The sequence below is a fragment of the Volvox carteri genome, assembly GCF_000143455.1.
Source record: "Volvox carteri f. nagariensis unplaced genomic scaffold VOLCAscaffold_40, whole genome shotgun sequence".
NCBI lineage: Eukaryota > Viridiplantae > Chlorophyta > Chlorophyceae > Chlamydomonadales > Volvocaceae > Volvox > Volvox carteri.
In genome coordinates this window covers 1,029,851-1,041,376 of record NW_003307583.1, presented here as the reverse complement: position 1 = coordinate 1,041,376, position 11,526 = coordinate 1,029,851, and the positions used below count along the sequence as shown (strand labels likewise).

Sequence of the window (11,526 nt, the reverse complement as noted above, 5' to 3'; positions counted from 1 at the left end):
GTGTGGGTGGGAGGGGGGAGGGGAGTGGAGAGTGGAGACGTAGCTCAAGGGGCAAGGCTTGATTGCGACCTACTGGCTCACACCGGGGGTTGAGTTGCAAAAAGGGGGTGGGCTCCAGGGGAGGTGGGGGGAGTGGAGGGGAGGGGGGAAGGGGGGGAAAGACGAACCACGAACGAGTGAAGCTGCTGCCAGGGCAAGAGTGTACCAGGAGTAGAACTGACCAAGAGGCGTTCTTGGAGGCGGCGGGAGGGGGGGAATTGGGCGTGTGCAGGAACGGCAGCAATTGAAGAAACCGGGTTCAGGTGGTTTGCGGTGCAGGCGCTTCGCCCAACGGACAGACAGACAGGCAAGCAAACAGACGGCGGTCGGACTTTTTGGCCGACAGATTTGACAGATAGGATGGAAGACATACAGACAAGCGGGCAACTAGGAAAACATGAAGGTCGCCCCTTTCGAATACCGTACTGTTGTCCTGAGCGACGACTGGTCCTGCCTACAACAATCCGTGTGCAACCCAATACCATGTGCGGCGGTACGGCAGGGTGACGAGCCGGTTGTTTGGCGGGGCCCGATGGTTAACAACGCTTTCGACAAGATGTTGTTTGGCACTGCGTGGGGTCCACTGGACGTCCTGGTGGTGGACATGCCGCCAGGTGAGCGGGTATGAGGGTCTGGAGATGGGGGGGAGGGGGGTCGGAAGGCAACCGAACGACAACCGGAAGGCAACCGAATAATAACTGGGTGGCCGGTGTGAGTGCGTGGGAGGAAAGGGATGTGGTGTACGGCAGAGGAAAGCTGTGGAACGAGGTAGGGGGATGTCGTACGTGCTCCTCGTCCATGGATGGCCCGACAGTGTGGACTTGTGTACGTATGTATGTATGATGTATATGTACGTATGTATGTATGTATGTATGACGTTGATTACACTGTGGGCTGAAAAGCCGGGGGCCCAGGGCCGAAGCACAGCGGGGGGGGCGGGTGCATACGGCTGGTTAGTCTCATGCACTCCGCCCCCGGGTCAGGCCGCACGGGAAACGACGGCCGGCACGCAACAGCGCTTGTTTGGCGCTCCAACTAGACGGGATCTATGCCCGTTGGTCTCCTAACATAAACGAAGTCGCAACTGGGGGGCTCTTCCTGCCGACCGAACGAACCGAGCATCTCAGAGAGCTCGCAACCAGGACCTGGGCGACCGGGAGCCCGACGAGTCATCCCGGGCTGGGGAGGTCACCAAGCTCAAAAATCCTCACGCAAAAAAGAGCGCAAAGAGCTCACACCACAAGACGCCAAACAGCCTCCTGAGACTACTACCCTCCTCCGCCTCTCCCTCCCTGGGCTAGTCCAGGGGAGATAGCCCCCGTCGGGGGGGTAACACCGCACAAGTCCGCGCCCTTCCACAGCACTGGGTCTAACTTGAAAAGTACTACAACGGGAAGACCCTGCGGCAACGCCGGGCGATCAAGCCTCCGGAAACCACAGGGGGGGAATGTAGCCAGCTCGGCGCCCCCCCAATACCGCTCTACCAAGACGGCTGGTTCCCAAGATCCTATCTCACCTAGACGCCGCAACACGCGAAACCCGGTCTCGTACCCTGAAGAAACTAGTCCTGCACCACGCGCGCACCTTCGAGTACGGCCCCCCCTTCTGGGTGCCCACCTCCCCCTCATCCGCGCCCTCGCTACGGCCACCTGTTTCCACTCACCACCCCTCAACCCTACATCCTCTTGGTGTACTCTCTACCTCTTCCCCTCCCCCCCCGGCTCTCCCCGCCCTTTCCCCGGTCTCCCCCCCCTCCGCCGGTACGGCTCCCCCAGGCAAATAAACCCTCCCTCCCCCATGTCCCCTTGCGCGGCACCCCCCCAAGCCCCATCCCTGATCCCGTATGTATGTATGTATGTATGTATGTATGTATGTATGTATGTATGTATGTATGTATGTATGTATGTGTGTTTCCTTGTTGTATCTCCTTCCGGGCTGCGGCCGGCATCCCCGTGTCCGGAGCTTGGGGGAGTGGCAGTCAGCTGCATATCTTTCTTACCTTCAGCACACATACATACTAGATGCATACATACATGCATACATACAACTGTCTCCCGCCATAATCGGTTCTTCCCGTCCCCTTCCTCCACCTTTCCCCCCCCTTGAGGTACCGGTGACGCCCAGATCAACCTGGGCCAGCGAATTCCCATGTCAGGTGCGGCTCTGGTGTCCACACCCCAAGACGTGGCGCTGGTGGATGTGCGCAGGTGGGCGGAGGGGCGGACGGGGCGGAGGGGGCGGAGGGAGGGAGGGAGAGTGGCTTTAGGGAAAGGGCCAGCCAGGCAGGACAGTGGTCGATTTCACCTTAACCTGTACCTGTACCTATTTAATTGCTCGGTTTATTTTGCTGTTAAGCAGAGATGCAACTACCAGCACACACCCAGGTGGCCCCCTGCTGCGCACACCCACACCGTACGGCATACACCGCCTCCACAGCAGCACCGCAAACTTCACGACCACCACGACCACCGCCCCCCTGACCTTGTACGCCGTACCACATCGCCGTACCACATCGCCGTATCATATCGTCATTAGCAGAAATCACTGCCCTGGCACACACATACACACACACACACACTCACTAATGTACACACGTGCAATTTTCGAACACGCACACACACTCCCACACAAACACACGCCCCTACGTACATACGCACGCGCACGGCCGTAGGGGTGCACAGATGTTCCTGAAGCTGCGTGTTCCGTTGTTGGGCATGATTGAGAACATGAGCCACCACACGTGTTCCAAGTGCGGCCACGTGGAGCGCATCTTTGGAGCCGGGGGAGTGGAGCGAGCTGCACGGGACTATGGAGTGGAGGTGCTGGGGCAGGTGAGCACGCCCGCGCGCGCGTGTGTGTGTGTATGTGTGTATGTCTATGTGTGTGTGTCGTTACATATCGATCCTGGCCTGACGCTGGCCAGGGGCACGTAACCGTATAACCCAACGGGAACGACCGCCGAAGCACTCCGTCATTAAAGGGGCGTTATATGGGTTGTGTGTGTATTCCAATGGGCTGAGCCACGAGATCAGGAAGTGGCGAGGTGTGCGCACTGGGTAACCCTAGGGTAGAAGTGGTAGAAACATTCCCAGCTAGGTATTGGTATTGGCTATGCATGCGTGTGTTTGGTCGATGGCATGGTGATGGGTGAGTGTGTACATGTATGTATGTATGTATATATGTATGTATGTATTCCGACACCCTTGTCGCTTAGGTCCGAGCTCTCTTCCTCACCATATGGGATAACAACAGCCGTTGTCGGTTTCCTCGCACATCTCCCTCCCTCCCGTGCCCCACCCACCCACCCGTCGCATCGGGGCTCCCGGCCCTAACACGTTATATGCTTCCCAGCGCTTCCTTCGCCCGCCCCCGCCCCCTACACCGTGTGCTTCTCTCTCCCCCCCCAACACATGTCCACCTGCGTATCTGCCACTTTCCCCCTTCCCTCTCCCACCCAAATCCCTCCCCCTTACGCTTCCCCCCCCCGCTCGCCCCGGGGCCCCAGGTCCCCCTCCACGTGGAGATTCAAACCAAATCAGATGCGGGTACCCCAGTGGTGGCGAGTGACCCACGGGGCGATCTGGCGTCGTCGTACATACACATTGCGGAGCGGCTGCACGCGGGCCTGCAGCAGCTGGCAGCGAGGCAACCCGGGTCGCCCAAGATCACTGTGGAGCCCTAGGCGGCTGCTGGGCTGGGGGATAGGCGTGGGGATGGGGGCATCTGAAGAGTCAGCGCAGCGCGGCATATCCTCAGGAATACCGGCGCCTGCACGCTGCTGTAGTTGTATGGTGTACGGTGGTTTTAGGCACATACGATTTTAAGGCGCTGGCCTTGGTGCTACTGCGTTCGCTGTTAGTTCGGTGCAGAGTAACTCTGTTCAATCCTCAATTCAAATATGTCATGGCGGGCAGCGCCAGCAATAGCAGCCAAGAGCGGTGCATGGCAGGGTATAGTACAGCGTAGAACTGCATACCCGTCATCGAGCTGGGGAGAGCTGGGATCTAAGCTCCCGCGGGGTGCCTTTCAACACCTCCGTGGAGTGGTCACGACTGTCCCAGTGACCGACCTTATACCGCGCTGTAGATTAGGAATTCCTGTTAATGGAGATCCTGAGTATAGGGGAGGGCGCATCGGGATGGATGGATGGACTGTTTGACTGCGCTGCAACAAGTCACTGGGCAGTTGGGGAGCTGCAAGTAGCGCCGAAGTGGTTGCGCTGGGGAGCTTCAGGTTAGGTCATCGGATCCCCATCCACCACCTTTTTACACACAGGAAAAAGTACAGCCCTTGCCGCCCCATGTACGGCTGTAAGTGCGCATGCGACGGCACGCAAGTTACGCGAGTCACCAAACTTTGCAGGAATCCGTTCCAAAACGAAAACAGGCAATGCAAACCGCAAATACAACAGAAGAGCGTGCTGCGTGCATTTACGGGTACGTCCGGAACGCCATATCCTACAAGCCACAACGGACGGATTGATCAACGGCCTGTCAAACCAAATTGAATTTGAAAGCAAAAGGACGGGACTCGTCTCGCGGGGGCCTCCCTTGCGCTCCCTAAGCTTTCTTCAATTTGTCGGTTACGCTTGCATTATAATACTTAGGGGCATCATTATAGTTATATTAAAAAGATGAACACGCTGGCCAATGTACAGCGAATTCATAGTCACGGTTATAGCCAGGTTATAGTCATCCCCTAAAAATGCGCGCAGCAAACGCAAGGGGGCTGGGTTGGCCGAGATCGGACTTCCATGACGGTGTACGGGCTCCCCACCTTTTCCATCTTTGGTTGCACCCACCACCATTATCATCATCTGGATAACGAAGTAATTGCAAAGGCCAGGGAGCCGCTGATGTCAGACAAGTCCAGGACCCGAATACGCTGTCGGATTGTGCTCTCAGGAAATTGTCAGCCGCCGCCGTTGCCTAAGCGTCCATGCATAACAAACACATTTCATCATCCTCCCCAGGACAACCACCATCATCGCAGGCCCTGCTTTGGTGTAGCATACCGCACACATCTCGGTCAGGACAACACCCCCTTATGTGTATCGGCGTCCCGGGCACCGGGCGGGTATTTTTCATCTTAACCCTTTTCCCTTTCGATGGGAAGCGCAAATCGCTCGTGGCAACTCCGTTCCACCCTGGGGGTAAACAACTTGTCGGGGTTCCTGTTCGCGTTCCAATCTTGCCAGTGTTCACTAGTCGGTTTCCCAGTTCCGTAATCCCTCACGCCCGGAGCTGTTTCGCACTGGGCCACCCTCTGCCCGAGCTCGTGGCCGTGGCCCTGCCTGGATGCCTGGATTGAGCCCTGCCAAGCTCCTCACCACCCCGCCCGTTTACTGCTCCCCATCGCCCTCCTTTTCCCACCTCTACCCCTCCAGCTTCTGCACCACATGGCGTGCCTGCCGCCTCCCAAACTCCCCCTTCATCTTTCCTAAAGCCGCAGGTGCAACGCCCACGCAACCCCCGCCCCGCACAAGGGCACCACCTATCGTCCGTGACCCACCTGTGGACACCAGAGAAAGCGCTGCTGCATGTGACCCACGGGTCATTGTACCGCCATCCGCACCTCAAACGCCGCATAGAGCGTCTTCCTCTTCTTACTCCTACTAGCCTTCCCTGGTTCTCCTTGTCCAACAAAATCAACTACCCTTTTCCGAGTGGAGAAACAACTACTTTTTGTTAAGCAGTGCCTTAGCTTGAGCCTGCTGCTGCAACAGTGCGTCACTGGTGTACTTAGCAAGCAGGTCGTTGCGCTTCATCTCCAGAATCTTGGCTTCGATAGCCTGCTGGTCGGGCAGGGGAACATACGCGATGAAGCGGGAGCCCTCGTCGCCTTCGCCCCCAGCGGCGGCTGAACCGCCTCCCGCGCGTGTCCCCACAGAGGATAGCGCTTGCTGCCGCTCCATCTCCTTCTCCTCCCATTCAAGGACGGCCTGAAGAAAAATAAGATCGCGGGAAGAGCGAATGGAGTAGATAGGTAGCTGGGTGGGTCCAATGGGCGAGGTGAAGGGGGCAAAAGAACTGAGAACGCCCAACAGCGATGCGTTTCGCTGGCCGCACCTCCGAGGATGCCTTGTCTCTGCCCTCACTCCCCTTATCCTTCGTTACCCCCCTTCCCAGGTAATCCCCCACCGCAACGCTTACGTCTTTCCCTCTAAACCCCACCACCCAGTGGGGCCCCTTAGCTCCCACTGACCTGCATGCGTATGACCTTCTCCGCCTCCGCCTCCACGCGCTCCAGCACCCCGTCCTCCTCGTCCCGGAAGCCGTAGTAGTCCGGGTCAATGGAGCGATACATCTGGTGCCGGGACCTCCGTGCTAGCTTGACGGGTTCAGCCTCGAACAGCTCCTTCACACCGGGCAGCTTCTTGGCGGCGCCGAAGTACGTGTAACCTCGACCCTTGCCTGCGCATCCGCATCCGCATCCGCATCAGCATTTAGCTAGCAGAGATGGTCGCCAGGCGCCGGCATTGTTAGGTGAGGTCGCGTGAAGCTGTTCAATGACCTTGAGGCAGCCCGCGAGGACAAGTTTCAGGTCAGCCCGCAGATGGGTTGGTCCTCGCGACCAAGCAGTCAGCAGTCAGCGAACGGAAGGAAGTACCGAGGTTATGACGACGAGCTGAGCTGTCATGACCTGTGCTTGGCTAGGATTCATAATGAAGGGAGTTGCGGCAGCGTCCGTGTGGCAGTTCCGGTCGCCAACCCCCCTGGTTCATCGTTGCCGTCGGGTCCTCCCCCCCTCCCTTGCCGTACTCGAGGAATAGGCGTAGCAGTACTTCAAGCTTAACCGGTCAGGACCCGTAACGTCGTCTGCTTCTGCTAAATCGAGGCCCCCGGCCGCTGCCCAGTGCCATCCGCGTGTCGAATTCCTAACAGACTTGACAAAAATAGAGCCCACCTGTGAGCTCCGCAACCTCTCTCCCTTTGCTGTCTGTGACCTTCCCCGTCGCTCGCGAGTAGTCGGGCCCGCCCAACTCCTTGATACGCCGTTCCCAATGGCCCTTCTCGCGAATGAGCTTGTTGATTTCATCGTTCAAGTCCCGGATGCTGCGGCATAAAAGGGAAATAGGGGGATCCCATGCAACCGAGGAGTGGTGAAGGAGGGATGCGGTACGGAGGGTTGGAAAGTACGTCGAGCGGGGAAACACCTGCCACTGTCCCTTACTCAAAGGCTATGCACTTGTATGGATGGTGTGCCCAAACCCGCCAGCTATTGCCAGTGCAATTTGGCTGCAGCTTGAGGCTCTAAAGGCCCAGAACTTCGGTACATCCCTCGTGGCGTATCTTCATTCCAAGGGTATCTCCATTCCAAGCTCACCGGTGCTCGCCCAGCCCTTCATTCTGAATTTCCATGACCTTTTTGCCGATTTCCCGAATGATTTGAGAGCGCCATTTGTCTGCCTCGACCAAGTCGCGACACTCCGATGCTAGGTATGGACGCTTCTGCTTTGGACCCCGCTTCTCCTCTAGCTTTCCCGCTAAATAGCGGTTAAGCATCGATTGGGCCTTCTCCTCATTGCGCGCCATGGCTGCCCGAGTGCACTCAGCAGGTGATGTCTGCTTTGCGAGCTAGATCACAGAAGAGAGCGGCGGGGCTCAAAAGCCCCGCGCCACTACAGCACAGATCGGCAAAAGTCTGTGGTACAGGGGAAAAAAAGGAACTACAGCAGACCACCGCCGCAGATAGACTGTCTGCAACAACCAATTTTGCGTAGTGTAGCTGAGTTTATACGAGGGTATACCTACTAAGTGAATATCGTAACTATGTCGCGTTCAAAGAGAAAGACTGCGAAACATTGTGGTGTACTGCATAACCCATTCCGACAGAGGTTCTGCGTTCCGTCTCAAATAATCTTTTCTTTGCATTTGCATAAAGCTTTGGTGCTTTTCCCTTGTCGTGTCGTTTGTCAGGACAATCCAGCTGCACGAGATAAGCAATTTGCATGTAGTTGAGGAGTCTGAATGGCCACACGCGCCAGCTTAGCAAGGGGCACTGCGCCAAAGGAGGTCTTTGAGGGTCGGGTGCACAAATGGGAGCGGCGATGGCTGGTTCACAAAAAAGGAACGATTAAGACTGAGGTGATGCTGGAACTGCTGCGCTGGATTGTTACTGGTAAGCCTTACACTAAATGGGCGTCACACGGCTGCCGGAGATACCATGGCATAGTCCACGGGTCGGCAAAAGCTGGGTGACAGCTGGAACCCCCTGTCCGTCACAGATGAGCGCTGTCCCGAGCTCACCGGGCCCCGCCATCCACATATTAAGCCGGTAAAGCCCTGTCCGCATTCCTTTCGACGCACATGCGCGTAAACCTATCCCATTTACAAGGCCCTCTCCCCACTCCCTCCGCTTTACATGGCTAACCTGTATCATTACATGCCAGTTGAAACGTCCTATCATAAAGCAACCTTCAAAGAAACCTGCGGAGCAAGCTGGCGAGCAGGCAGGCGAGCAGCAGGGCGCCGGGCAGCCTGCGGAGCAGGATGCAGAGCAAGGAGGGGAACCGGCCACAGCTGCCGCCACAGAGGCCCCTAAGCAGGCAGCTGCCATAGATACGGATAAGAACCCTCAAGAGCAACCTGCTGGGGCAGCTGGCGGTCAGACCGCCATCGCTTTTGGCGGGGTGCTACAGCAGCCGCAGCAGCCGCAGGTAAGGGGTGCTGTGGTTGCTGCGTTATTGGACCTCAGTTGCCAAGTACTTCTCCTGCGGACGAGAAACAAGGAGAATCAGGAGAATCTGGGACTGATAGCGCGGGGCTCAGAGCAGAGAAAGTACGCGGGAGGAAGGAACGGATGAACAGAGAGGGGCATATGGAAGTTAAGGTAGCCACCGGTCGTGGCATGAGTAACCAGCATAAAAACCTCCTTTGCGGTATGAGCAATAAGCGTGTGCCCCTGAACCATGGGTGCGCGTCTGGGAATGTGACACACCACACTCCACGCCACGTCCTCAAGGCTCCTGCCACAGTACGCATCTCCGCAAATGCCGGGCATCACCTGTGCTCCCATATCCTCCTGTTCATGCGCAGGAGGGTGTCGCTGGCAGCAGAGCCGCGTTCGCAGACAACAGCGCTCCTCAAGGCGCTGGGGTCGCGATTCTGACACCCCAGCAGGAGCCCAACAGCGCGGCCGATGCGGGGCTTGATCCACTGGTCACCGGGGCTGCTGAGCCCACGAAGGTTTTCCACGTAGCATTCCAATCGATTGGCGACCCAACCGAAGGCGTGCCCCCGGGGCGCGATGGGCCACCTGCGCCCGGCGATGGGCAGCCGGCTGCGGCGCAAGACATCGAAATGGCGGACGCAGTGGGGCCACCTTAGCAGCGCGAGCCAGAACTGTGCGTGGTAGCCGGGAGCTTGCCGTGGCTACGGTACCCTTGCATGAAGACTCGGGGAAAGGTGCTTGGTTTCGACGTAATATAGATGCCGGATGCCCCGGGCGACATTTTTGTCAATGAGGCCACGCCGGCCAGGCTTTTCAGGGCGAGTTGCATGTGCAACTGGATGCTTTTAGCAAAAATGACGAGTCCGCCAGTGTGTACGGCAGCGTCGTGCTGGCAACCGTACGACAAAAACAGCGAGTAGCCTGTGAACCTCTAAGTGGATAATGATAGACGGCCAGTGAGTGTGAGGGAAGGGGGCCATGAAGGGTCAGGCCTTTTATGGCTCTTGTTGTATGACTGTCGTAGTTCCTTGTTGCCCTGGCTTCCTTCCTTCGCGGGTCGCCGGCAGTGCCTGTTAGAACGGGCCTTTATGCATGTGCAGTGGATGGAGGAGAGGAATGGGGAGAGTAAGAGGAGCGGTTACCATGGTGGGTGCAACTCCACCAGCATGGGCTGAGGCTGCGCAATTTGGCGGAGGCTGCCGATTTTGACGACCCGCCGCCATTTTGGTTTGGGTAGCGGTCCTCGATTCGGAGGTATTGTACTATAGGCGAGGATGTGTTTTAGCCTGAAGCCATGCAAACCCCTAGACACAGCAGTGCGCAATGCTGATCCCCATGTTTCGCGAGCAGAAAGCAACATAACTACCGCAAAGCGTCAGCTCGAGGTTTACACACACGCATTTGTCGTTACGGACTCCATGGACTAGGATGTGTTGCAGGGAAAGGGCCTCGCGGCTCGGGGGTGTTCGCGTTGACAAGGGCAAAGGGAGGTAGCAGGGGCGAGAGCGAGTTGCGGGACCCGAATGGGGCATCAAAAGGTGTAATTAAATCGTGTGGTCCCAAAGCATAATCATATTATTTATATGTCTATATGGGGAGACACATCCATGAAAGTTGCTTATCTGCATGCGTTCATCGAGGGATACCTTCCCGCGTCGTGCGGCGACCGTTCGATCTTCTGCCCATAAATTGCAGCCGAACGCCATATCCTACTTATACGTAGTTGAACTGAAGGATCCTTAGTGCTGTGAAAGAATTAAGCCGCTTGGTCTTCAAGTTCAACTTCGATTGCAGATCATAGCCCTCCTACATTTTGTGTACGCAAGATGAGCTGGGACGAATACATCACAAGCAATCTTATGGCTCCTGTTGATGCTAATGGGTCAACACTGAGCAGCGCTGCCATTTTGGGACTGGATGGCTCTGTCTGGGCGAAATCTAGTGGGTTCCCAGCTTTCACGCCTGAAGAGTTCGAGAAAGTGATGGCAGCTATGGCTGATCCAGCTATAACAGCTGCTTTTTTCTCGGGCGCCAAGTACATGAAGGTGACGTCTGACGAGACTGTTCTGCGCTGCCGCAAAGACAAGATTGGGTTCATCGCCCGCAAGACCAACACGGCCATTGTGATGGGCTTCTATGAGGATCCTCCAGTCAGCGGGCAGATGTGCAACCGGGTTGTGGAAGCTCTAGGCGACTACCTTGAGCACCAGGGCTACTAAGGTCCCCGTTGGGCCTGCCGCCAGTTTGGTTGCAACCAAGCTCGCGACAGATTCTTTACAAGCGTTTTGGTGTGATGTGTGGCAACTTCTGCGCTGTCTTGTGTTCCGAAAAGGCAAAGTATGTGCAGGAATTTCGTTGCCGCGCAGGGATGCAAGCCGACGTTTTGCAGTGTCTAGGGGCGCATAGGTCAATGAATGAGGAGATGGCTACTGCTGCTGCGGCTTTTTTGATTTGAAGTGCTGATGTGCGGCACGCTATGCTGGCACAGCAGGATTGGCTGTGGGGGTTGCGCGGGAGTCGTCAGTCACGGTTAGGTGGCACAGAGACCATGTGCACGTTTCCATGGTTGGCCTGCGTTTGAACTAGGTCTTAAGAGTTCTGGTACGTGTATGTCCTTGTACAGTCCTCAGCATGAGGGGTATGGCCGGGGCTGCAACTGGACGGTTAGTTGAGACCAACGGGATTCGCGAGACCTTAAAGCGAGGTCAGTCCAGGGCAATACCTGAATGTTCAGGCGTAGTTAACCTGTAACGAGCGATATGTGACAGCATTTCATGCCGGCCGTCTTGTTGTGTTCCTGGGATGCAGGTTAAG

General features: G+C 56.9%; 4 protein-coding genes across 4 annotated transcripts in view; 3 read left to right on the top strand and 1 right to left on the bottom strand.

Annotated features, from left to right (window-relative positions):
* VOLCADRAFT_64348 (uncharacterized protein) overlaps nucleotides 1-3,721 on the top strand; it is a gene marked incomplete at both ends in the record, with an annotated part of 5,317 nt that extends 1,596 nt beyond the window's left edge. The window contains 4 exons of the mRNA XM_002954126.1: nucleotides 542-653; nucleotides 2,147-2,246; nucleotides 2,711-2,870; nucleotides 3,545-3,721. Coding sequence (XP_002954172.1) covers nucleotides 542-653; nucleotides 2,147-2,246; nucleotides 2,711-2,870; nucleotides 3,545-3,721 — 549 coding nt within the window. The remainder of the gene's footprint in view (nucleotides 1-541; nucleotides 654-2,146; nucleotides 2,247-2,710; nucleotides 2,871-3,544) is intronic.
* A 1,995-nt stretch (nucleotides 3,722-5,716) lies between these two features.
* Nucleotides 5,717-7,574, bottom strand: VOLCADRAFT_64346 (uncharacterized protein; the record flags this gene model as incomplete). Its single annotated transcript, XM_002954039.1, has 4 exons — nucleotides 5,717-5,980; nucleotides 6,244-6,452; nucleotides 6,946-7,094; nucleotides 7,366-7,574. The coding sequence occupies 4 exons, from the start codon at nucleotides 7,572-7,574 to the stop codon at nucleotides 5,717-5,719; spliced, it is 831 nt and encodes a 276-aa protein (XP_002954085.1).
* A 342-nt stretch (nucleotides 7,575-7,916) lies between these two features.
* On the top strand, nucleotides 7,917-10,272 carry VOLCADRAFT_106262 (uncharacterized protein). The gene is made up of 4 exons (XM_002954125.1): nucleotides 7,917-8,160; nucleotides 8,267-8,316; nucleotides 8,432-8,698; nucleotides 9,078-10,272. The coding sequence occupies exons 1-4, from the start codon at nucleotides 8,010-8,012 to the stop codon at nucleotides 9,366-9,368; spliced, it is 759 nt and encodes a 252-aa protein (XP_002954171.1). The 5' UTR covers nucleotides 7,917-8,009; the 3' UTR covers nucleotides 9,369-10,272.
* Nucleotides 10,273-10,439: 167 nt separating this feature from the next.
* prfA (profilin) lies at nucleotides 10,440-11,480 on the top strand. The gene has a single exon (XM_002954124.1). It carries the CDS (start codon nucleotides 10,539-10,541, stop codon nucleotides 10,929-10,931), a length of 393 nt encoding a protein of 130 aa, XP_002954170.1. The 5' UTR covers nucleotides 10,440-10,538; the 3' UTR covers nucleotides 10,932-11,480.
* Nucleotides 11,481-11,526: the final 46 nt, after the last annotated feature.